Source organism: Anas acuta, chromosome 1 (genome assembly GCF_963932015.1).
Source record: "Anas acuta chromosome 1, bAnaAcu1.1, whole genome shotgun sequence".
NCBI lineage: Eukaryota > Metazoa > Chordata > Aves > Anseriformes > Anatidae > Anas > Anas acuta.
In genome coordinates this window covers 194,731,113-194,758,289 of record NC_088979.1, presented here as the reverse complement: position 1 = coordinate 194,758,289, position 27,177 = coordinate 194,731,113, and the positions used below count along the sequence as shown (strand labels likewise).

General features: G+C 35.7%; 1 protein-coding gene and 1 long non-coding RNA gene across 15 annotated transcripts in view; one reads left to right on the top strand and one right to left on the bottom strand.

Moving 5' to 3' along the window:
* The window catches only part of CACNA2D1 (calcium voltage-gated channel auxiliary subunit alpha2delta 1), a 411,227-nt gene that overhangs the window by 174,601 nt on the left and 209,449 nt on the right, over window positions 1-27,177 (top strand). For all 14 annotated transcript variants that reach the window (XM_068669921.1, XM_068669927.1, XM_068669923.1 and 11 more), the window contains exon 4: window positions 26,432-26,491. In XM_068669921.1, the coding sequence (XP_068526022.1) occupies window positions 26,432-26,491 (60 nt within the window). The remainder of the gene's footprint in view (window positions 1-26,431; window positions 26,492-27,177) is intronic.
* Window positions 7,014-13,397, bottom strand: LOC137849858 (uncharacterized). The gene is made up of 2 exons (XR_011092108.1): window positions 11,384-13,397; window positions 7,014-9,325 (listed from the first exon to the last, which is right to left on the bottom strand). It is a non-coding gene; the product is annotated as an uncharacterized lncRNA (long non-coding RNA).

Here is a 27,177-nt window from a genome sequence, read left to right as displayed (position 1 = left end):
GCCAGTGTATGATGTTGGTTATGCCTCTGGGAAAGTAGATTTAAGAAAAGGAAACAAACTGCTGTGCAACAGCAGCTGGGAGAGAGCAGTGAGAAAATGTGAGAAAAACAGCCCTGCAGACACCAAGGTCAGTGCAGAAGGAGAATCATAGAATGACTTGGATTGAAAGGACCTTAAGACCATCTAATTCCAACCCCCTGCTATGGGCTGGGGCACATTCCACCAGACCAGGTTGCCCAAAGCCCCATCCAACCTGGCCTTGGGCACTTCCAGGGATGGGGCATCCACAGCTTCTCTGGGCAACTTGTTTCAGTGCCTCAACCACCCTAAGAGTAAAGAATTTTTTCCTAATATCTAATCTAAATTTACCCTTAAAAAATAAATAAATAAAGCCATTCCCCTTGTCCTATCACTACACTTCCTGACAAAGAGTGCCTCCCCAGCTTTCCTGTAGGTCCCCCTTAGGTACTGGAAGGCCACTCTAAGGTTACTCCGGAGCCTTTCCTTTTCGAGGCTGAACAACACCAACTGCCTTAACTGTCTCCACAGGAGAGGTGCTCCAGCCCCTCAATCATCCTTGTGGCCCTCCCTTGGACTTGCTCCAACAGGCCATGTCCTTCTTTTATTGGAGGCCCTAGAACGGAATGCAGCACTCCAGGTAGGGTCTTATGAAAGCAGAATAGAGAAAGAGAATCACCTGCTGACTGTATGGCTTTTTGATGCAGAAGGAGGGCAGGAGGTGCTCCAGGCACAGAGCAGAAGTTCCCCTGCAGCCTGTGGAGAGGTCCCTGGCGGAGCAGGCTGTCCCCCTGCAGCCCATGGGTCCTACATGGAGCAGATCTCCACGCTGCAGCCTGTGGAGGAGCCCCCGGTGGAGCAGGTGGATGTGGCCTGGAGGAGGCTGTGACCCATGGAGAGCCCCCGCAGGAGCAGGCGCTGTGGAGAGGAGCCCACGCAGGAAAAGGGATCTGGGGGGGGGATCCATGGGGGACCCCTGCTGGAGCAGTTTGTTCCCATGGTACGGAGCCATGTTGGAGCAGTTCTTGAAGAACTGAAGCCTGTGTGAAGCCACTGCAGGATCAGTTTGGGAAGGATGGCATCCCATGGGAGGAACCCCACATGGAGCAGGGGCAGAGAGTGACCATGAAGGAGCGGCAGAGACGAAGTGTTTGGGACTGACCACAGCCTCCATTCCCCATTTCCCTGTGCTGCTCAGGGCAAGAAGGTAGAAGAGGGTGTACAGGGGTTGGGGAAGTGTTTTTAAGTTTGCTTTTAGTTTCTCAATGTTCTAGTCCATTAGTAGTAGGCAATAAATTAATGTAGGCAATAAGCCCCCTATTCTGAGTTTGTTTTGCTTATAATGGTAACTGGTCTCCTTGTCCTTACCCAATGGCTTCCCACCCAACATATTTTCTTACCCTGACAAGGGGGAGTGAGAGAGTAGGGTAGTGGTGCTCAGCTAGCCATCAGTGTGAAACCACCACACTCTTACAACTGATCAGGTCATTATATTAGGTTGCCACAAAACAGAAATGCTTTCAATATTGTCTCATTCCCATGCTTTGGGCTCAGATTGAACCAGGTGTTGGTGCTCTGATTCAGGACAGTTTCTTCTTAGTTCTCGTGCCCTCTTTTACTAACATTGCAGCACATGAAAGAGTCCTGGAAATGTAATTTTAATCCATACATTACATGACTTGAGCGTTTCTTGAATATCACTTATTTTGTGTATGGTGATATATTCAGTGCCATTCAATGTCTCATGTGAGTAGATGCAGATTTTTTTTCAGAGTGCTTGTTTTATTCTTGTTCTTTATACTTCTATGTGAAGACAGCATCAGTATCTTTGTAAAATAAATCTACAAACTTCTTTCATATGAGGTTATAGGGTTTTTCACTTCCTGTTTGTGCAGCCATTGCTATTATAAATATGTGTTTTTATAAAGGATGTAGTTAAGCTCATCTGCATTAAAATTTCATTTTTTCTCTTACAGGAACATTGAAACATATATGTCAGGCATATATATATATATATATTTTTTTCATTTTCTGGCTTATGTTCCAACCTGAAACTACTTATAGATATATGCTGAAATGTAAGCTTGCCATTCATCCGTTGGAAGTGACTGCTTCAATTACATTTCAAAAATATAAATTATTAAGAACTCAGATTTATAGAACTAACAGCAAAATAATATAGAATATTCTTAAAATGAACTGTGTTAGGCTTTATATTTTCATACACATTTTTTAATGTTTATCACTCCTTTTTTTGGTAAAATCAGATGACGTATAGAAACATCACCTTCAGAATGGTAGATGATGAAATATATATTAAATCTGCTACTGGTATAGGAAATAATATACTGCCCTTTTTTAAGCAATCTATTCCACATTTTGCTATTCATATCTTTGGTTGTTAGCTTGGTTTTACCTAGTTAGTTGCTTATGTTAAACCAAGTGACATCTAGCTGAAATTTCTGAAAAATCTAGAATATCGTTTTAGTTTTAGGAGAACTGGATTACTGAGCAGAAGAAGTAAATGGTCAGTGATATTTGAAAGTAGTTTGATCAGCCTAGTGAATTAATTTTAAAATGACACAGATTATAAGAATATTTAATACAGTACTGAAAAATGGGAGTTTATAGGTGTAAATACATTTATTAAGGTAGTTTTTCTGCTTGACTGCCTATATGCACAGGATATTTTGTTCATAAAAATATAGTTTGCAAAGTGTGCCTCAGTAATTGGAAAAATAAATTCTTATGGCCTGCTTAAGTAGGAGGGAGTGGAAGCTGTGGAGACCACAGTCTTTAGACAAGAGGATTGGGGAGGCAGGCTGTGATTTAAGTCTGATAGGATTAATTGAAGGGAAGGTAGCTGCAGAAGCCAAAGCTGGGACCTGTTGTGATTGCTACTGGATTATACTGAATATGCAGTAACTTGGAAGACAGGAGAAATAAACTGACATAACTAGCTGGTTGGTTGATCTGCTGACTTATGCAATAGTGGGAAAAAAGCATTTTGAGAATCCAGTCCAAGAGAGCGTTTTATTCTGTATGCTAGCACAAGGTTATTTTTTGTTTGAATGAAAAATATGTTAAATATTTTTTAATATGTTATTAATGCCGAAGATTAAATCATTAAAATGCATGAATGGATGAAGTGGGATGACAGGGATAGCACATCAGACAGAACCTGTAAACTATTTTGTATGTAGTATTAACAACATTTTCTTTCCTTCTGTCTTTGTTGGTGGTAAAGAACATGCAAGATAAAGAACATTGTTGTTACTGTAAAAATTAAACTGAAAGAGAGAAGGAATTCACTGAGCGGAAAGTGCATTAGCTTATGTTCCAACCTGGAGCATTAGCTGAAAGTCATATTAGCGAGCAGATATAAACAGTCCTTCTATGGAAAGAGACATCTATGAAATTTCCTTGTCATGGGTGAAATCATATACTTCACTCCTAAGAGAGAAGCAGCAATATAAATAAATAAATAAAACACTGACTTAATGAGATTCAAGATGGCAAGGTACACTTGAGTATTAACTGCACAGAGGACAGGGTAAGTCAAGACATGTCAGGGAGACTCTCCCATTGTATCATGAGGTTCTGAGTGGATTGACCCCCTTTTCACTGGAACACTGAGAATTCTGTTGGCTTAGTTGAACTCAGAGGAAGTTTCCTTTTAATCACTTTTTTTTTTTTTCCAAGGTGCTACTTTATTTACGTAGTCCTGTTTGGAGAAATAGTTTACCATCAATGGCATTTCTAGAGTTATGGGTTTGTGGTAGTCAAACACATAATAAATAAATAAATAAACAAACAAGTAACATGAATTTGCTATACTTTAAAATGTAGGTTTTTACAGAAACATAGTTCTCATAAGTATGCTAGGAGTGGAAAAGACAGAAATAAACATTAGTACTGGCAAAAGAAAAGCCCACTCTTGGCCTTATTAATCTATAACTGAATACTTTCAGGATATTTCTCTTTGCTGGTAACGGCCACTGTGTGAAGTACACTTGCAGACGGAGCACACGTTTTCATTAGCTCTAGTATCTATTTGCTTTAAGCTATTAGGAACAAGGAGACAAAAGCTAGTCTTTTTATTTGCTATTTCATATTCATGCACTTTCTCCTTTTTAATGGCTTGACTGACAGCCTCGGTATACATTGTCCAATGTCTTCACATCAAGCCCGTGACCTCAATTCACCTATCATTCACTGCCATCATGTCAGCTGAGGCTTCTGTGCGTGTCCATTATTCACACACTATATTGTGTAATGATGAATTGCCCTCTTGGGAATTTTAGGACATCTTAATCCTAGTCTGACAGAACTCTCTGCGATAAATAATCGACAAGCCCCTATGCTAAATGCAAGTACATCAGAAGATGTGGATTTTTGACAGCTTTTGTTGAATAAAAAGAAGCAAGAGAGCATGCCTTCGGCATTGTTGAGCAGCTTCCGTCTCTCATTTTCATTTTCATTGGATGCTTTCCTACCAAGAAACTATGCAGGAGAAGATGGAGATTCATTGTGATTTTTATCTTTAGTTGCTTTCCTGATAAACAAAACACCTCATTAAGAAAACAATTATGGTGAATTTATTATGATCTAATCTCACTTTAAATCTGTCTTCTTTCTCCATTCATGCATGTTAAGAAAAGAGAACCTTGTGCAAAAAAATCAGTAGTATATGAATGTGTATTTCTACTGACAGCCATGTGTGTCTGTATGCTGTCTGGCATTTAGAGCAAGGGTAATTCCTAGTGCTCATGAAGCTATGCAGAAGTAGAGAGTAAGGAAGATGGACTTTTTGCTTTCTTGTGCTGACAGGTTGGAACTGGCCAGAATTGCAGTGCATAGCAGGCTGACAACTTGCTACCAATTATTTTCTAAAGGAAGTGTAGAAAGAAAGGGAATAAGCAGAGTCAAGCCCTCATTCACTATGTCAGTGCCATGACAAACTGTGTTAGTAGCGTGATAAAATGTAGTTCTAGTGATACCTTCACCTTTCACACATCGCTAGAGTTTGCCAGGTGTTTTAGCACTTGGTATAGCCCTCAGATTGACTCTTGAAACATGACAGGACACACAGTGGTTCTGTAAGTTATGGGGGTTGCAGATACCCAAAAGGATTTGTCTGCAGCATTATTTACATTTGTTGTTGCTGGAAAGAAAGTGGTGTGCTTTTTGCTAGCAAGAATTTCAGGAGCACAAGCGTCGTCTAGAAGATCACAGAATTTGGGGGAAAAAAAAAAAAAAAGTAAAACGTCAAAAAAAAATTGAGAACAGACAAAATAGAGAAAGCATTTTCTTTTTTTTTTCCTTTTTTTTTTTTTTTTTTTTTCAGTGTTCCAGTGTGTCAGATAGCTGGATGAAAAGAGAAAGGAAAAGGAGTAAAATTAATTGAATAGGATAGTTGCTTTGCAGCACCTTTTTTAGTCAATTGGTAGTAATTGACACCATTTCTGCCAGAGTATATCCCTAAGATATTCATGGCCACACCTGTAAGGATTAACATTTTAGGCAAACACATTCTTTGCAATAGGAAATAGCGAAAAATGTCTCTTCTCATTTCATATGAGAAGTGAAGCAAAGTGCATGGAGGTTCATATTTTTTTTTTCTGCAATACATGCCAGAGGGAAGAAGCTGCTGCTTCTCACTGCAGCATTACCCTGAAAGGTGTGATACAAGAATGCATGTATCACACAAGAATACATTGTATTGCTTAGCCTGACCAAAACACAAAATAATTTTCAGATCTAGGTCAGTCTTATTATCATATACATACTTACAACTTTTTTTCTTTATTATGAATCTACTGAAATCTTATTTATTTTGCAGCTGACCCTTTAACTGAGATCTTAAGAACTGGGGAGAACTGTGGTGTGAGTTCTTGTCTTTGATCTGAAGTTTGATCCACAGATCACTTCATCTTAAATGTGTACTTACTTTCCCTTTTTTCTTTCTGTTCCTTTTTATTTCCCCTCTCTTTCTCTTATTTTTCCTTCTGTTTCTTTTTTTTTTTTTTTCCTTCTCCTCACCATAGTTTTTATTTGAACTAATAATTCTATGGATCTGAGGGACCATTTCTGGACAACACTGGTGCACTTTCAATACAAGTTCTTCATTCAGAAAAAAATGCTGTTTTTAAATTAAAACAAACCAAATCAAAACATACACATGCACACACAAAACTGTTGAAAAAAAATATGATCCACTTGGATTATAGTTGAGTTACTACTGTGTTGATATTTAATTGTAAATGTGTACGGACTCCCTATTTGAAGTACAGTAGATTACTATATGAAAGTAATTCTCTTCGTTTTTGATGCTACTTACTAAGCTCATTACAGGCACTCTTAAAAATATATTTACATACTTTTATATATATCTAAATTTAAAGATATATTTATACAATATACATTTATATTTATAAATAAATTTATATAGATATATCAATATATTTATATATCTTTAAACTTCTAGTTAAAAGAGCCTTCCTAAGTTGGGAGTCATGTATTTGTATTAAATAAATTAGTGGAAATAAAAGAAAGATAAGGTTATTAAAGGTTGAATTCTATAAAGCTGAGGGATAAGGTTTAATGTTACATTTCACTGTTTCTTGCATAAGTTGCATTATCACATTTAAGCTGAGGATGCTGTCAGACCTTGCAGAAGAAGCAAATTCTCATCTTCTGAACTGTCAGACACTGCTTTAATTAAGCTACAAAGCAACTCTTCTCTAAATAAAAAATTGCAGGTGTCTCTTCTCGCATTGCAGATCTAAGGCTCAAATTGACAATATAAAGTCAGGGTGTTGCCAGGTTCTATACAATTGGATTTATAGGCTAGACAATTTGTGTGTATATGTGTGAGAGAAAGAGTCAGAGAACAGTTTGGATAATAGACGATAATGGGTTCACGAAGAGCTTTGTCTCCAGGATAATCTTACTAATGAGGAAGCTAAGTAAGAATAATGATATTTGGAATCATGTTACTTAAGCATTTCTTTATTTCATTGAAATGATAAACACAGTTTTATTTTACCAGAAACTATGACTCATTTTTCATATTTCAAAAAGAGATTTTTCATTAATACATTTAATGACTGAACTATTAAAGAATAGGAATAAAAATGTCAAATAGTAGAAATAGAACTGGAATCCTTTGGAACTGTGTTTTGAATATTTGAAGATCTCCACAGATGGCAGGGAACAGGAATGTGAACAGTATGTGTCTTAATGTGCATTTGAAAACAGGTCTCTTGAGGGATAAAAAAGCTACTTTGAAATTTCTGAAAAAAAGGGGGAAGAAAAAAATGAACATGATGCAGTTTCAGTCAGATTAACATAAGGTCATAAATCTTATTTGGATAATTCTCATCATTTTGAAAGTAGATAATACAAATGAATGTAAAATATTAATTAGATGTTACACTTATTATATTTTCAGGAAGATCTTACCTGAAAATTGTTGAAGAGCAAGAACAGCTTAATGTATGAATATCTGTTTTAAGATCTGTTGGGCATAAAAGTGAAGTATACAGCAGTGCAACTCATGAATAAAAGGAGAGGATTTTTTTGTTTTTAATTATTACCTTCTACATGTCTGTGGCACATGGATCTGCTGATGGAAAGTGCTGCTGCATTAATGCACCGTCTTTCTCCTGTCCCCTCCACTCCTCCCACTGACATCTGCCACCAAAGTCTGACCTCAGTAATATCTTGTAAGGTGGCATTCAAATGCTCAAATTACAATTAAAGAGAGCAATTAATAATCATGATGACATTTTTAATTTGTAATTACAGAAAATTACATTGCATGGTAAAGAATACATGTAGGTTTTATTCATTTAATTATAATTTAAACAGCATTAAAAATAAACCAAAAAAAATCCACCAAACCCTTGTTGGTAATATGAAATCAAAGGAATTGAAACCTAAAGGTTTCTTTGTAAGCAGTTTTACTCTGTAAAAGTATACTACAAAATCTCATTGGTTCTTCAAAACAAAACAAAGGACAGCTTCAAAAATGAAAAAAAAAAAAGTTATCTCTTCTTAAAAAGAAAAGTGTTTACAATGTGTTTGGGTTTCAAGTTTTAGCTTTTAATTAGCTTGTATATTTTTTCACACTAAATTATTTACAGGATTTTTCATGTTTTATATCAATTTAAATGGAGAGGGAATTAAATAGGGCATATGTAATGAGATTTAAATAACTGAAGAAAATCAAATCAGCTAAGTTTGGGCTATTTTATACACTACAATTCAGGATGTGCTATAATACTGTTTGAACACTTATTCTTTAGGAATTTCTGTTCTATTCTGTTCTGGTATGTCAGGGCTTCATATGCATAAAAAGTTTGGTTTGTATTGCTACATTCCAGTTCTGCAGTAAATTCTGTGGTGTATACACAGAACTGGGTCTTCTGGATGATAATGAGACTGAGCACATGTGCTGTAGCAACAAATAATAGGATTCTTTACTGTATGGAGCTGTTTGTTTACACACATAGTGGTAAGGATTATCTTACATATACATAGAAGTACTTGTTTGTAAGACAACCATTAAAAAAAATAATAATAAAAAAAAAAAATATTCTAAGTACAAAATCTAGGTAGTTTGGAGTGCTGTTGTTAATCTCTCAGACCTAGATATGTTAGCACACATACATTGTCTGAGATAGAAACATAATTGTATACACATGAACATATATGGTTCATTGAATCTCTGTGACAAACATGAAATCCGTATATGCCTAGAGATGATATAGTTTTAAATGCAGAATGTGAAATTGCAGTTGACAAGGGAGAAAAACTGAATAATGATAGTGTAGATGAAATTGTACTGAAATTTCCTTACACCTTACATTAAGTTTTTAGATGATGTGGACTTACCCCCAAAACAGTAATTCAGTATTTTACATTGAACAACAGTAGAATTATGCTATTTGAGAATCTATCTTTATTTTCTGGCTATATTTTCAGATGCTTTGTCTCATACAAGAGAGTACATTTCCAAGAAGAAATTGTTACAGGCCTATCATGCAGAACAATGTATTTTGTCCATAATTATGTAGAATGAGGAATGGCTCTGCAGTAAATAACTTTCTGGGCTTTCTGCTACAGGCTTCCTCAAGTTGGTCTCTTAAAAGATCTAAGTTCTAGTGGACACTGGATCTGGGTTTATCTCCTCTATTTCAAGGAAGTAGAAAAAGTTTACATGTAAAGCTTTACCTGGTACACAGCTTCTTTCTCTTCTTTTCAGTACTTCTTTCTTTATTTGTTGTCCTGAGAGATCTCAAATCTGTGAGAAATAATATTTGGGCTAGAAATCAGTTGTTTATAGATGCAGTATAGTTCTAATAAATCCCACTGATTTTAGAATATACCTGAATATACCTGGGAGGAGGTATGGCATGACCATCTTGTTACTGCAGCTTCCTAGATTTACCTTCCTCCCCTCCTCAGAGTGTGCCCAGGTTCTGCACCAGTTACAGAATTTGCTTAGGATTCATTGTATCATCCAATCAGTGCTATTTCCATGAAAAAAAATAAAACCAAAACTAGCAAAAATAAAGAAAACCAAATCTGTTCAATAATCTAATTTCTATGTTAAGACTGAGGGAATTTTGGTACAGTGCTGTGTTGAACATATTTAAAACAAATCTGACAACTTGATTGTTTAAAAAGCAGAACGAGCAGTATTTCTGTGACAGTGTCAAATGTGCTATACCTAGAAACAGCATTTTTGAAAAGTAAACATTTCAAGAATTAGCAAATATAACCTTCTATTCCATATTGGAAAATATTTTCTTTCTGAGACTTTTGACTAGGTTTATGATAAGATGGAAGATAATACTAACATATAAATTAAAATATGAAGATTAAAATATATATTTAAGATTCAGCTCCTAAGCTACGGTAAGTATTATTGCTTAAGAAAAGAATAATTAGTGCTTTCTGTATAAAAGAAAGTATGCCTATCCAATGTATTTTTTTTTCTGTTTGCAAATGAAATATATCAGATGATTAGTCTGAAGAGATGTCCATCCCCTGAAATAAGCTTAAATATTTTTAAACCGTCAGCCTGGAAAACCATTCAGTTTAACAAGAATTTCATTTTATTTAAATGCTATGAAACATTTAAATTGAAGCAAAATGCATGTTTGGCAATATTCACTATTCTAGATTGACTAGAACTCTTAGGAAGCAAATGAAATTAAATAATAAGTTAATAAAAAACCCAACACCTTTCTTTACCTAAAGTAAGGAAATTTGTAGACTACTTAAATTGATCATTCTGATTTCAGAGTTCTTCCTACTTTCAAAATATCATGATTTGCTTCTAAGAGCAATATCTTTTAATCTCCTGAATCATTAAGCATTCTCTTTTGTGACTTTCTTGCTTAAGTAATTTTATGCGTAGTCCATAGCCTACTATTACAGATTAGACGGATAGTGGAGTTTTCTCTAGATGTGCTGACTGTAACCATTATAGCTAATATTGTCAAAATTTTATAATGACTTGTTATAGCTACATCAAATTTTTTGACTCCTTACATGTTGAGAAAAAACCTTCAGACACCTGGATTTAGAAATTCCTTTACACTTTGAGTAATGTCAAATATTGAGACATTGTATGAGAAAGCTGAGAAAAATGTATCTTAGTAGTGCAAAAAGATTGCTTCTTAAGGCTCTCCTTTCTTCTTCTATGATTTGCATCAGTGCTTCCCAGATACAGTTGTGCCTACATCTGAATATTTTTGTCATATCTGAGCAAATCTAGTTCAGTCACTTTTGAAGAGGCAAAGAAAAGAAATACTTTCCTTCCACTTTGGGTAATACTTTGTAAGGTTAGCGGGAGGACAGCTTTGGTATTACTGGATCAATGCAGATATGAAAGGTAGAAAATGGTTGAGATATGACCTTGTTAATGAGGTGTCTGGGTCAAATCTTTGTTTCATCTTACCAAAATGGCTGAAGCAATTCATGCCTATTGGTGATCAATGAATACAGAAGAAGAGTAGCTCTGGTTATAAATTTCATCATCTCACATGCACAGGGCTTGAGACAGCAGGAGGGAAATCTCAGAGAAGACGGTGCAAGTCCTCACATGAACTGCAGTAGGATCAGCATTTCATCACTTACCAAAAACAATTAATCTGTTTTCCAGTATTTCTTGAGAATATAAGCCTAACAAGATTTAAATAAATAATTAAATAATCTTAAAATGAGCTTTCTGTATATTAAAAAAAAAAAAAAATCTAAACCTTTAACAATCTACCAGAGTCCTTCATGTTTCAGATCTCTTAATTTAAGATTCAGATTGACTTCTGAATATCACCTCTGCCATGTAACATACCAGTTAAACAGGACTGTGGAATAAATTCTTCCTTGTGGGCAGGATCCATGAGGTTTTGTTAAGTGTAACTCAGGTCAATTGCAGTCAAAGGCACAAGGCTGAGCTGGCTGCCTCAAACTTTCAGTCTGCTGAGGTACTGCCATCTTTTGCTTTAAGGTATACTTGCACTATGACATTATTAACATGTCTGTCTGGTTTTGCTTTTCTTTTTTTCTTCCTTTTTTATTTTATATATATATATATATATACATAAAATTAAGTTTTAGCTTTCTTGTGTTTCTTCTGCTGTTCACAATTTAATTCAGATGATAATTTTCAGTAGGTAGGTCTAGCTGAAATAAAAGAAAACATACTTATTGACAGGATGCTAAACTTGTTTGTATAGTTTATTTTCTTTATAGAGAAGAAGCGTACAAGACTATAAAAAATGAAGTAACACCAGATGTGCAAATGACATGAAGAAAATGCTCAGGCAATTTTGAGATGGGATAATGCTTTTTGATTGTGTTCTTTGAGCTAGAAGGTGGCAATTAGTTTTTCATACACAGAAAAGTGTGAGACATCCTAATTAAACACCTTTTGGTGGAAGTCATCATTGATCAACCCAAACTGCTTGTAGTAGCTCTCAAATGTGTCACCATGTGAGGGTAACACTAGAAAAGACTCTCTTTTTATTATTATTTTTTTTTTAATTGGAAGGAAATTGTGATTTGAGTGGTGATTCAAGAATGAACATTATAGTCACTAAGCCAGTCAATCAGATAGATGAGATAGATTTTAGATAGAATTAGATAGATTAGATAGAATTAGATAGATTTTAGAATCATAAAAAAGGGGGGGGGGGGGGGGGGGGGGGGGGGAAGAGGAATAGCTTTGTGTGATTTTGGTCAAATTATTTAACCTCTCTGCTTTATTTTCCTTTTTAAGGGAAATACCCTTAACAAAACTTACTTCACAATGGCTGTGAAAGTGTATTAAATACTTCTGTAGCCATGACAATATGTTACATTAGTTTTTAATCTGTAGGTTTTGAATTGAAAAATAATACTTTTTCACGTACAATTTCACGTACTATTTCAATGATCTTATAGAATTAATTCTCTTATTTAACATGCAAATGTTAACCTAAACCAGGTTACATTTTTTTTTCATAATCACAAGAATACCCAGAAATGCACTGTACTGCCTAGAAAGAAAGAATTGTTTTTTATCTGACATATGACAGAGATATGACAAGAGATGCTGAAGAGAAATAATGGCTGAAGCAATTCATGACTATTAGTGATCAATGAATATAAAAGAGTAGCTCTGGTTATAAATTTCATCATCTCACATGCACAGGGCTTGAGACAGCAGGAGGGAAATCTCGGAGAAGACAGTGCAAGTCCTCACATGAACTGCAGTAGGGTCAGCATTTCATCCTAAGAGAAAAGTTTTTATGGAACTTGGCAACCCCGAGAGATATTTGCATATTTGCTGAAATGCTTAATATACTAATACAGATCTTTTAATAACTATCCCTATGCATATATGCTTAATATTTATATACCTTATGTTTGCCTGGAGCTGGATGAGAATTTGTAACATCCACTAAAAACTTCTCATGTTATAGGTTCAGCAATTTTTGTTTTACAACCTCGCAACTAAATTAAGAGAAGACTTTTACTTGATGGAACAGAAATGGTTGGGAGCATAAAAGAGCTGAGTTTCTTCCACATTCAAAGCAAATGGGAGGATACTACAGAGGCTAAATAGACTGAAGAAAGCTAGAGGGCACAAGTTTAAGAGTTCACCTCTTACATGTGCTTTTTACTTTAGAATCTGAAAGTTTGCTGTTGGAGGGTAAGAAAAAAGTAAATCCCATGTAGACGTTTCTAGAAGAGGAATTCAATTGACCAAGGACATGAATTGCTTTTAAAAGTATCACATGGCAATGCCTAAAAGTAAAAACTTGAACCTATAAGTATAGAGAAGGCTGGGAGTGCACTGTCTCTTTCAAAAACATTTCAGAAAGTTTAGAAGAATCATTGAAATAAAAAAGAAGCAAAGGAGATCTGGATTATGTTGCAGGTGAAATCATAAAGGAGTTGTTGCAAAAACACGACTTTGTTTCTCACAGGAAGAAAAACCATAGTTCGTCAGAAGGGTGATGGATTTATGGGACATTACATCTGAAAATGGTTATGCAATATGATTGGTCTCTGTAAAAGAGAAGGAAAGAGAAAAACCTGGATGACTGTGTTGTTAGATGAGGAGCTCAGGGCTGCCCTGTGCCACCTGCTGTTGGTTCCAGCTGGCTCAGCAACAGATAGAACGGCTGTCGCCCATGTGCCCCAACTGGAACTAGTCAGAGGAAGCCAGGACGCCTCTGCCAGAAGATGTTGTAGAGCAGGTGGTGGCTGTTGGGCCAGGCTGGGAGGTGCACAGGCAGGGAGGGGGCTCTGCAGAGTGCAAGGAGGCAAAAGAGAAGGGCAGAGTGGGGGTGAGGAGACCCCCGGCCTGTACAGTGCTGTCCCCTGAGGGGCTGCGGCCTATGGGGCTTCCTGTGGAGGAGCTGTTGAGTGAGAGGCCAGGAGCAGCAGTAGAAAAGGAACATGTTACAACCTGACCACAGGCTTCTGTGGCACCTTCATCATGGGGCCTGAGGGCAGCTAGTGGATGGGAGGCTTTATGGAGGGGCATCCTGAGTAAAGCTGAGGTGCATTTCTGAAGCATTTCATTGTCAGATTTCTCAAGACAACAATCAGTAATCAGAAGTTTGCATTGATTGTCAATAAAACAAATGAAACGTAATTCCCTGAATTGGGACAATTTTGGTTGCTCGTGACAAAAAAAAAAAAAAAAAAAAAAAACAAACGAAGAGACATTAGGCAACAGAATTTTGGGATCTATGAAATAAAAGTGCTTCAAATAAGTTTGGAAGGTCACTACTGACAGAAACTGTTGAATGATCAGGTTTTATTATTGGACCAGGAAAAGTGATGAGGTAATTGGAAGAGCTGACTGGAGGGTAAAAGCTGTAAACCAAATAGTAAAGAGTTGAAACAAAGGAAAGAGACTCCAAGGAGTATATATACCTATTTCTCTAGGTATATATTTGGAGAGAAAGAGCACAAGATAAGTTAGGTAGTAATTTAAGAGCATGAGAAGGGTACTGAGTTTTTTTTTTTTTTTTTTTTTTTTTGTTTTTTTGTTTTTTTTTTTTAAATCTTTTCAAGAAGATGGGTCTAAAGCCAATTTTCAGATATTTACTTCTGAATGCTTCATGGTTAATTATTCCAGTGTGCTACAAGGAGCACATAAAGCATTATATGGACTTGGGAATGATAGACCGAGGAATCTTAGTGATGGCCTACATATATTTATAGCTCAGTTTACTTTATAGATAATGAGTTTTAAAGTTACACGGTAATTTTTTATGTTATTTTAATAGGGATGTGGAGGAAATTAATGATTTTTACATCCCATTAGAATGCTTCACTCCCATAGCTATCAACAGCACCCTCTGGCTCCTTGGAAGTTCATTTTGAGAAGGAAGGTTGGCAACACAAATTCTGCACATCAATAGGTTTTATAGTTAAATATTACTTTCTTACAGTCCCTATACAGCCACAGACTATTTAGGATAGCTTTGGGATATTCATTTCCAACAGTAATGTCATGATTTCCAACCAGTGCAAAGCTAGATGTAGAACTGGTTGATGTTTTGGTGTTTCCGGTGTGGTTGTTACAGCAGGTGTATTTATTGCCTCTATGGGGAGAAAAAAAAAACAACTTTGTTTGTTTTCCCATTTGCTTATAGAAGATCATTTTCCTTCCACAGTTCATTTCCCAAGTTTTACACAGTACTCTGTTTAAACACTTTTTATTTCTTTTGGCTAGAATTACTTCCATTAGAGAAATATTGCCTGAAAATAGCATGCAGTTTAAATGTACAATTTGTTTCTGCTGTTGCCAACAGTAACACGTTTTCTTTGGCTTTTGCCCACTGAGTGTTGATCAGATCAAGTTGATTATTCAGCAGCTCTAGCCTACCACCTGCTCCATTTTTATCTTGACATGCAAAACTGTTGATACACTGTCTTGCTTTGTAAAAGCCACATTTGTTATTCAGCTGTGGGATTTTTTTGTGTGTGTGTGGGGGGGGGAGGATTGTTTTGTTCTGTTCTTCTGTTTGAGAACTGGATTCATTCTTTTAAACAAACTTTTAATCCATCAAATTCAGACTGATGCTAGCTTATACACTGCAAATCCAGGAGGATAGTTGTGTTTTGTTTTGTTTCTTTTTTTAAGTTCACATTATGATTATATCATTTAAGCTCTGGATTATGTTGTGAATAAGGTTGCATATTTACTAGGCCCATTTCTGGAAATGCTAATGCAGATTAAGTACTATTTTCTCAGTTTTATTGTAAATCATAAATTACTTTGAACCTTATCATGCTGTTTTAGGTTATGTATGTGTCATAAATAAAATCATTTCCTCCTATTCTACAGAGGTAGTAATAATGTCTGCCTCCTCTTGCTATTCGTTGAAATTCTGGATTTCGATCCTTTTAATGTAAATGCCTATCCAATTCTGATAGAGTTTAAAGCTGTTTCTGATGTGGCCAAAAGAGACTTGTCTCTTCAACACATACTCTATTGCCAATTTTCTGATCTTCTTTTGGGATTGTAACAGCATGATATCTATATGTGTTTTTCAGCATACAAAGTGTGAGTAAATCCAGAACTCACTGCACATCTTGAAATGCAGTGTTTTGTACCTGGTTGTATTCTACTTCTGTGAATTGCATTAACTAGCAGAATGCTACAAAAACAAACAAACAAACAAAAAAGATAAACAGCTATTGGAATGAAGTCTTGATATATTATTATTAAACTTGTATAACTAATTGGTATAACTTATATATAACATTTTTTTTCCAATTCAATTACAAGATGATGAGGCAAAATGCAACTGTTGTTGCATTCTCAATTTGTTTAAATATAACTGACTTCGCAGAGTTTTTATTGCATAAGTGATGCAGGACTATATCGATATGTTCTTCTCCTTGCCTTTAGTAAGGTTGTGTTTACTTGATGTATTCATTTTCCTCCTTTTTTCTTTGAAATTAGGCAGTTGGATGTGTATTTCAGATGTGCCTGTTCCCATTTGTATCATGTTCAGATTTTAGTGGCACTAGAAGCATGTAGACATTTTAAGCAGTTTTTTTTTTTTTTTTTTTTTTTAACTAGAAACCAAATTAAATGTTGAAGGAGCTGTGAAACAAACTGAACTGCATCTATGTTCATTTATTTCATTTTTTTTCTTTGTGATAGAGGAAAATTACATAGGTGACTTTTAAGAACACTTGTTTTGGAGTCGGTTAGTTTAGCTGTTTCTAAAATAAATGTATGTAGTCCTGATTTCTCCCTGTGTGGCTAAAAACTATACATGTACTACAGCTGAGAAAGCGGGGTAACAAGGCATGCCTACTCAGTGTATGTGTCATCTTCTAATCATGGCTGTGAAGTTACCAGCTCAGCTGTGAAGCTTGAAAGAGTTTCCTAAGGCAGGCAGTGAACTGTAGCTGGTGGTGTTATGCAGTTTGTGATTTGTCAGAGCAGTTGGCAATTTCAGTCTAATGGTTTCAGCATGTGTCCTTCACTTCAAGCTTGTTTAAAAATGTAACACTAATGTGGCTTGCATTTAAGGCAGATGAATTATTAGAGTGAAAGTGTAATAAGAACCTCTAAGGGTTTGAAACTTCAGTGAATGAGAAGGATAAATTGTATGTTAAAAGAAGTGATCTTTCACTGATTCTATAAACCACTAACAAAATTTCATTGCTAGATGTCAGGGTGCATTTGACAGACTGTTTCTTACTCTCCTTTTCTGATATTTTTCTTCATGCTATTTTTCTACAGTTCTCTCTCTTCCTCCCCCATCTACTGAAATATTTTGGCAGTATCAAGCTGTCATGATCTTGCAAGCTTCTCAATCTCCTAATTCTACACATTCTAGAAATATACCCAGACTTGCAAACTAAACCTTCTTCCTCCCTCCCTCTTCCCATAAATGTGGAAAGTATGGAATTAATAAAATACTCTGATAAGAATTTCCGAGGTTCATTGTTGCTACAATAGCAGAACAGAAATGTTTTGTACACTCATTCTGCAGCATATTAAATTGGTATGCTATTTCCTCAGTGATGTTTCCTCCCAGTCATGGTGAACAAATTTGTGTACCTCTGTCTGTTGTTGTGGGTGCTTTTGTTTTGTCCTGTTCTCTGGTTCTCAGGTGCCCTTCAGAAATGTTTTAGCACCTTATTTGTTTATCACACTGCTGGCTCATGTATAATTTCCTTTCATCTAGTACCAATTTTCTTACTAGTTAGGTTTGTGAACACCAGAGACCAAGCTGAGGTGGAAACCAGTAAGTTTCCAGACAGCTACTGACTGATACAAAAAAGATCCTCCCTGCAACACTCACCTGTTGTGCATGTTCCTAGGTGCATACCCAGCCATACTGCTGTCCTGGGAGTTTGAATGTGTCCCTATTAGTTTTTTAGTTATTTATTTATTATTCTTATATATATATATATATATATATATTTGTATGTATTTTTTTCTGCCCTGGGAGCAGAGTTTTGTTTTCAGGACAGAATCAATGATTGTTTGACCTTAACTGTACCTCTGACTACTACCGAAGCTTTTTAGATTCTTACCAAATCTTACTAAGAATTCCACTATAGTATATATTTAAGTGTCTTTCAGCACTCTTTAAGCAGTAGAAGCACGGGCATTGTCACATTTGCTTTCTCTGTTGGATCATTTGATACCACTAACTAAATTCTTAAATCTGCATAATAAGAGAAAAGAAGTAGGAGAGAAAAGCTCTATTTCATATTTTAGAGAAGTGTGTCTTTTATATAGTGGAGAAATGTTACTGTGCCAAATGGCCTTTTGCTTTTATTCTTTTTGACTTTTCATATCCTCAAGTTTTTTCAGGGACAGATGATTGTGCACTACCTTAGATGTCAAACTCCTATGTGAGACATATTTGATTAGGTCTCCCTATTCCACTATTTTCTATTAAAATCAATGTGATTATTCATGTCAGAATACATTAAATTCACCTGCAATATTGTAATCTCAAATACTCTAGGTCAGATTTGGCTTCTTATCGATTTCTGACCTGATTCAGACCAAAGGCTTAATTTATTTTGGGTCTACTGCTTTGGAATTGCGTATCTGCTAGAAGGGTAAAATTTCTCTGTGGAGAATCACTCTTCACTCATGTGAAACATGAAACAACATGAATAAAGATTGGCTTGAATTATAAACATTTTTTTCACTATAGTTGCTAAAAGATATAAAATCCTTAAAAGCCCTATCTTCTAAATATATGGAAGATAATAAATTCTTTCAACTGGATTTCTTTTCATCCGACATGGCAACCTTGTGTTAGATATGAGGCAATCTTTCTATAGATTTTTTTCTAAGCTAAACTACAGAAAATTCTAGCACTTTAGTTGTTAGTAATACTTAATAATGGAAGACAAAATTTGAGGCATTATTTTGAATTGTGGTCCAGACTATAACATCCTTTTCAAAAATGTTGTGAACTGCTGATTGGATGATGTATTAGATTATGTATAAATTTAGATCAATAATCGGTATGAAGAGTGCTTTGGTAAAGCTCACAATGTCAGCAGACTTCTCATATGCCCTTTTTCGTTATGAATATGACTCATCTGCTGCTTCCAATGACAGAAGTAAAACTGGCTCCAGACAATGGCTGGGGAGTATTTCATACAAGGTTTATGCTGAATACAGGAGATCAATTATAAACATCCTTTGTCTGTGACCTTATCTGCTTCAGATGTTCTCATTAACAGACCATAGATCAGCCTGTCATCGTGTGGCACAGCAGATGCCAGAGTGAGAGAGAGGCCGTGACTCTGCAGTGTAAATACATGAAATAAAACCATGCTGGAGATCAGCACAAAGCAAACACTTACTGCCAGTCACCATATAAAAACCTTAAAAAATCAGATATGCAGAAAAGGGAGATTTCGCCATGCTCTGAATAAACATAGTGTCTATGGAGCTGTAGTGTAAAAAAAATAAAATCCTGTCAACTTCTAATTTCTCAAATAGTTGCTGCAGGATTACTTCAGCAAATGTATTTGAGCATAACAACTTTCAAACATAATACAGCTGCTGACATGCTGCATAGAACAGTTTATGACTTACCTCACATTTAATCAGATGAAGTCTAGAAAATATGATGCAAATGCCACTTGCATTACTGTGTGCTCATTTTCTCAATATGTTATTTCTCTGTCACAGAGATAAAAATGCTTTAAAGGAGATATAAATTATATATACAGTAGATTTGTGTTAAAAAGAGGAAATCCAGTTGCATTTTTTATTTCTAAAACTTGGAACTCTACAAAGAACGGGTTGTATGTAGGCAGCTGAAGGGGGATACTGCATTAATACAAAATCTCTTGGAAATTTAAAGAAGTGACTACTGCGTATTACTTATTTATGCTACTGTTCCTTTGTGTCTTGTTAGTGTAAGAATTCATAACTGAGGCCCTCTGGTTCTAAACTGGTGATGGTTCCTGATTTATACTAGAATCATTTATTTTAGATATGGCTGAAACAAGACAGGGCCAGATGGAGATCTGTAACTAATTCTTGCCAATAATTTACTCTTGACCTAACAGTGCCTCTCTCTGACAAAATTATGAATTGGTATTCCAAGTCTGTTTGTGTGTTAGTAGAGTTAAGCACAAGTTCTCTCTGTAGAAAATTAAAAACATAATTTCTCCTGTGAACAGTTACTTCAGTGGCAAAGGCTGTATAAACCACAACTGTGTATTAATCTGCACTGTTAGGATTTCTTACGCTGTTGCAAGTTTACTTTTAAATTGTGCTTTTATTTCTGTGGTTCTTAGAGGAAGTGCCTAAATGGGGGTGTATGGTTTAATGGTCTCTGCAAGTATTGAAATTCTGGTTACACTGAGGATTATGACATTTATGTAATGGAATACAATGGTACATAAGGAAACAGTCCTTATTTGAAGGAGGGAAATATGAATTATAATGGAAACTTTTGTCATACTGCATTAGCATTCAAAATATTTTTAAAGAAAAAAATAATCTGAAAGAGTGGATCTTACACTTTGTGGTTACAGTTTAAATCAGCAGAATTACATATGTGTTTGGCACAATCTAAAACATTTTATGGTTGGGGATAATCTTAGCAAAACTGAAGTGCTGCAGCTCTGTCAAATCTAGATCAGCTTTTGTGCTGGTAATAATTAGGAATGCCCACTTGTCAGGAAGGTCATCTACCAAATACATTAATGAGAGTTACAAGTAAAAAGGTAACTGCTCCCTGTTAACCCCTCCCAGTCCCGCTGGGAGTATGGAAACAAAGACAAAGAAAAATAAACTCATGTGTCATTTATATGGGGGTAATGACCTTGCTATCATTAGCACTCCCAGGATCACTTTTGGGCTACTGACCTTCCAATTTGCATGTGTTTCTTGTTGAAATCTCACCCCTTTTGGCCAAATTGGGTGATCTTTTTATACAGTACAGTAATGGAAAACGCATGAATAACATAATCCATGAGTGTTTGACTAATTTATTACTTAAAAAAAAAAAAAGAATCATAATAAACCTGCTCCATGCAGGTAAAGACAATAGAATCAAGTCAAGGGGACAGAAAAGAGTTCTGGTTTAGCTTAATACAGAGTGTAACAGCCAACTGAGATGAAAATACAAATTTTTAGATTTCTGTCAGTTTGCATTAAAGCGGTAGTGAAATTTCCACTGTTACTTCAGACACCGTATCCCAGTCTGATGCTTTTTTTCCTATTTTTCTCTCTTGTAAGTGACTTGCAATTTGTAATCAGCTACAGAAGAACAATATTTGTGTTTCAGATGCAGATGTGAAAACCATGTTTAGCACTGCTGTTACAGATAACACTTGTGGGTTTTCTCTTGTTTATGCAAGAACTGAATCAAGTACTTGGATCATATTTTAAATCAGGATTTGAAGTTAGTTGCATGCTTCTATATTGTTCTATTCAAGCCTGGTATTTCTGTATTCTCCCTGGATATTTCTCTTATTAAAATAAGCTTTTAAATATCACGGATTCAGTACTTTAGAAAGCTTTGTCAAGCTATTGATGTCTAACAACTCCATGCTTACACATTTTTCTAATAGCTTAGGATATCAAGGGGTAGTCAAATATTATTTTCAAGATAAAATACTTAGTGGAGAGTTGGAAGCACAAAAAAGATTGATTTCATTGTACTGAATATAATTGTAATTGGGCCATTAGCTGGCAGAATTCTTTGCTGGTTAGGAGGAGATAAAGATACGACACATGCACACGCAAGTGAAGGCTGGGAGATGAATAGGCCTTCTAGGGAGCTGATCTTTCCAGATCAGATAAAGATTCTTCAGGGCTCTTTCTTCCCATCTGCGCTACATCAAAGGCTGTCTTTCAGAGTTCGAAACATACACTTGGAATCTAGGGACAAGACCTTTGAAAATGGTCAGTTTGGAGATTTGACAGGCAGCTGGCTTTTGGGGTAGTTTTTCTGATAATCTTGTAATCCTTTTTAAAGTTAAAGAAAAGTTCATAGGCTAATGGAGTAAATTGCATTTGCATCTTTTTGTATCTTTCGCAACAAGTAGTTTTGCGTTAAAGGTAACAATTCTCTTTGAAAGATATAAGGAAACTAGAAACAGGTAACTCCTGACTTCTTTCACTGTTTGTTTAAAAAAAATGCTGATTTGTGGACAGTGGCTGACTTTCAGGGGATCATTGTTCTCTTATCAATGATGTAAGTATCCTGAATATTCATGAAGATAACAGACTCTGAACAACTGATATTTAAAAAATAGCAAGGCTCTTTTTATTAGAAGTTTTAATCGAATTAATTAATTAAATAGAAGTAATTGTTTCATTTATTATGGGACATTTATTTATTTAATTATGGTGTTTTCAAGCACCTTGACTTTAATTGACTGTCAATCACATTTCATAAATCTAGCATCAGCTCTCTTCTACCCATAGCTGGAAGCACCAGGAAGCACTTCAAACCATGTTGGAAGCAGCCAGGCATCCTCCAAAAGCACAGGAATAGATGCTACAGCATTTTGTTCGTGTTTGCAGCCAAGGTTTCTTGAGAAACCTTGCAGGCAAGGTTTCTCAATTTGTGTAGCCTTTCAGAGTAATTGGAGTATCACTGCCATAATAGAGAATCCTTGCTCTCCAGCCCACTGTAAAGAGTGGGTTGTTGTTTTTTTTGTTGTACCTTGAAGTAATCCAGAATGTTTGTTGTGTATTAGTTTTGTTCCTCCCCCCTTTTTCAATAGTGTTTGGTTTCTCATCCTCTCTAACTAAAAAGATGGTGTAAATAGGGCTTCATTCAAGGCCTGAATACGTTTTACGGCTGTCATGCTCACAGCATTCATACAACGGCACAGAGTGAGAAATGACTGAAGCCTAATATGCAGAATTACTGTTTTGTGTGTTAGTTTTAGAACCTCTTCTAACACATCTTCTGACACATAAAAATAACCACCTCAAAAATTTTAGTATTTGCTATAGAAACCTATAGGGAGCTGCAGTGGGCCATGGAGTTAAAGAAGGTGTTACCTTATTAAACCTGTGCTGTAATGAGACTGAAAATGGGGAGTGTCAGCATGCTGCTGTGTTACTCTTCTGTTGGTGTTCTCCAGAGACTCCTCCATCAAAACAGGGAAGGCAAGCCCTGACATTTGCATACCTCAAAAGCAAGCAGGCATGATTTCTTTGAGAGAGATGAAAAATTAGTAGATGAAAAATTAGTCTCTCCTTGTGTTGCAGTAAGGGGCATAGGTAATTTGAGTTTGCTTCACAATCTAGCTGTTGTTGACATAGAGTCTTGACTTCTTACTCTGTCTTAACAAAGCACTCTCCCTGTGGAAAGATGAATGAATGCATCAGTCATTAGAGTTCACGTATCTCTAGCAGTAGAATTTGTCCTTGCATAGAAATGAAGAACTTCTGAGAACAACTTAGCTTTACAAAATACTTTTTTTTTTTTTTTTACTATTTTGTTTTGAATACTCTTCCTTTATCTTCCCTAAAAATATCAAAGATGTTACATAGGAGAGAATGATTTCTTTTTTTTGTATACACAACATTCCTATCAGCTCTGTTATCTTTTAAAACAAAGCAAAACAACAAACAAACAAAAACAACGAAAGAGACACCAGAAACAAAACAAAAGCCACCTTTCTGATCATGAAATCCTTGCATGATCTGTCCCTGTGATATCCTGCCCATGAACATTTATAGTTGTCTGTTGAAGGCGAGCTGGGAAATCAGAGTACTGTAGTATACTGATCTTTGGGAAGTGATCCTGTGTGTTTTTTGCATATGTAACTTACATAGCTATAAAATTACAGGAGTGTTCTGTTGCAGGGGTATAAGATGCAACTACAATATTCATCCCCACTTTGAGAGATTAAATGATTTACTCATGTGAACATTTTACAGATTTCTTCTAGTCCTGGCTAAGAGGCATTTTACTGACCATTAATAATTCATATAGCATTTATGGGAATTGTTGATGGAAAAGATGATCTGTTTCATGGAAACCAATACTGGACTGATATCAAGTTGGCTAGGCTGTATTTCTGTCTCTGACATACAATACTGGGAAAAAAAAATAGGCCTACATTCTGCTCTTACTCCAGCTAGTTTTAGATATATTCTGGAAGACTGGTGTAGTAACTGGCACAAAAGTTAAATTGTTGTGAAACAGAGATTCTTCATGTAGGCAATGAGCATCACATGTAGGCATTCAGCATCACAAGGCTGAATCAGCCTCTTGCTGTACCTAGTGTACACAGGGGCAACATGCAGTTCCATTAAAATGGCATTTATTTGTTTGTTTATTTGAGTCAAACAACATAGACTTTTTTCATTGATCATTATTGCTTCTCCATAACCAGTTGCTTGTGCTTTCATACGAGAAAAGCTCTGTAAGCATATAGCAAAAGGCAACTTCTCAGTTTGGAAGCTATTTTAAGACACAAGGAACTGTAGAAATCGAGAGGTGGGGAGGAGCTAAGGAGCTTTTAAAATTTGCTTTTAGCGTTTTTTGATTTATAGCTCAGATTAGCTAAGAATTTTATAGTTTTTCACAAAATTGAGGAATATCAGGTGTGGCTGCAGTTCTTCCAATGTGAAATTCCTAGTACTTACTATAGATCTCTGTTCATAATCCATTTATGAGTTCGTAAATTTGGGTTCTAACATATTTTGCAGAGAAGAACTGCAGATCAGTGGGTACCTTAAGGTTATGAAGCAGACAGAGAGAGAAACGAGGGCAGCGTTATCTGCAGCTATTTACTTGTGTAGTAGGTGTCAGTAAGCGTTCTATCTTGCTTTGTACTTGTACAAAATTATTCTAGTGTATTACCAGAAAACTGGAAATACTGTAGGTATCTAAAGTAATGGATTTGTCTATTGAGGGCAAGGGGAAGTTAGGCTACATTTTGCCAATGTAATGCATCAAGATATATTACAGTTTTGCTTTTGTAAATGTGGTACTTGGCTACTGTAGAGGGCAGCTTTGGTTGGGAATACCTGCAAGATGCTAGTAATTTTGTGAGCTAAAAATCATTTGAATTGATGATAAAACACATAAGAGGGATGCTTATTTTCTGACATTGGAGCACGCAATTTTATTTTTTAATGTGATGATTTCAAATGAAAAAGAAAGGAAAAGGTCTTAAGTTTTGGTTGGTGAAATTTATCGACCTGATTCAACCTGATAGTTGTTGGGGGGGAGATGGAGTGTCCTTGTGGGATCAGACACCATGGTTGTTGCCATCCTGTACTGGGGCTGAGATGAGATTCTGACAGCACCATCTCCACAATTCCAGCTTCCATGAACTTTCCGGTCATACCCCTTTTGATTGTTAGCAAGAATTGACAGTCGACTCAACTGAAAACATGACTTAGACCACCAGCTCATTTGGGTAGGAACTGATCTGAATATTAAAAGGATCGTTGGGCCTATTGTGTACACACCATCATGAGGTAAAGAATTTTCATCCCTAGTTAGCTTGTGGATAGAGCAGTTCTGTTAGAAAGGGACCATGACTATCCAGAAACTGTTATTAATTATAAAATAACATAGTTCTCAAGGTCACACTCAGAAATTAGGACGTGGCTGAGTCCATATGAGCTGTGTTCACATCAGGTAGCTCTGCTGCTGTGCAAACAGTTATTTTTCAAAGAATTATAATTTTGTTTGAGGAGAAACTTGTAACCAACGCAGTGGATGTCTATACAAGAGACTGATTTGAAAGAGGCTCATCTAATCATTCCTGTGCACTGTCCTTTGCTTCCTGTGGGGCTAAGTGTCTAAACTGGATTTCTTTCAAATTAATTTAAACTGGAAAAATGCCATCTAGGACCATTACTGATGTTCTCTGGTGGCTAAAGTTCATTCAGTACATGGGACCAGACTACAGCTTGTCCAAATTACTGAGGTTTTTATGGGTTCCTAATCATGACAGGGTATGTCAGTACTTTGTATAATTGAAGCTAGATAATTTGATGGGGCAATAAGATTCTAATAAAATACTTGTTATGTGTTTTAAGATTCTAATAAATACTTGTAATTGGATGGTAGATTAAACTCATATGTATAAAGTAAGGTGTGTAGGGAGAAAGTATTTTCAGTATTGATGGATTTCAGACTTGCCTAGAACATCTCAAATAACATTGGAATTAGGGTTAAGCTTTCTAATGCATGATTTCAGTGCTTAAATTAGTATATAATATAGAAAATGGCATTTTTGAAAAGACTGTACATCTTTACTCAAGTATACAAAAATTTCAATTGCAAAGGTGTAAATATATAGAGAATTATATAGAGAAAACATGCATATAAAGAAAATAAAAAAGAAAGGCTTTGCTATGTGAAGAATCAGTGAAGACTAAAATGTATATTTTTTTTTTGTTCTTCAGCACCTCGCTAAAGAAGCAGAGAAGTATCAAGCATCTCATCAGTGGAGGGATGAGTTTGGGGTAAGTTTTTCTCCTTTTAACCTTCTCAGAATTTTCTTCATTCTAATGTTAACTATATTCTTACAAACATGCTGTTTATACAACCACCACAGAAGGAATCTTTGCCTACAAATGGACATTTTATGCAATAGCCAGTGCCTCAGTCCAGATCTCTATAGAGAATAAAATGGACTTTACCCTTCATAAACTCATAGGGAGCTTCACAGGCCCAATAATGTAGTTCTGAGGTATACACAAAACATGTTTGTCTCACTGTACAAGGAATAATTATAGAGAAGACATCTCTGAGTGATAGTTCCTGTCAGTAAATCGTGTGCTACTCCAAGCACTGAAACACAGAATCATACAAATGATTTTAACAAGTTGTTTTTATTTGGTAGGTAGAAGCTTAATAGAGAAGGATTTTGTTGTCTATGTAGCCATATATATTGAGTCATTGACTTCTTTAAGAATCCTTCTCTATACTTTAATATCTTCTTCTCTTCAATATTCTGGTACTCATGAAAGAGACCCTAGTCAAATGCTAAATTTTCTTCTTCAACCATTTCAGATTTCACTGAAAAACAAGTGAGACAATTGTAAAATGCACAGCATTAGTTTTTTATTACTATTCAAGCCAAATTAATATTATTCTGTATGATTATAAGCCTTTTAATTTTAGGCTACAGTTCTCTTCTGAGTGTCAA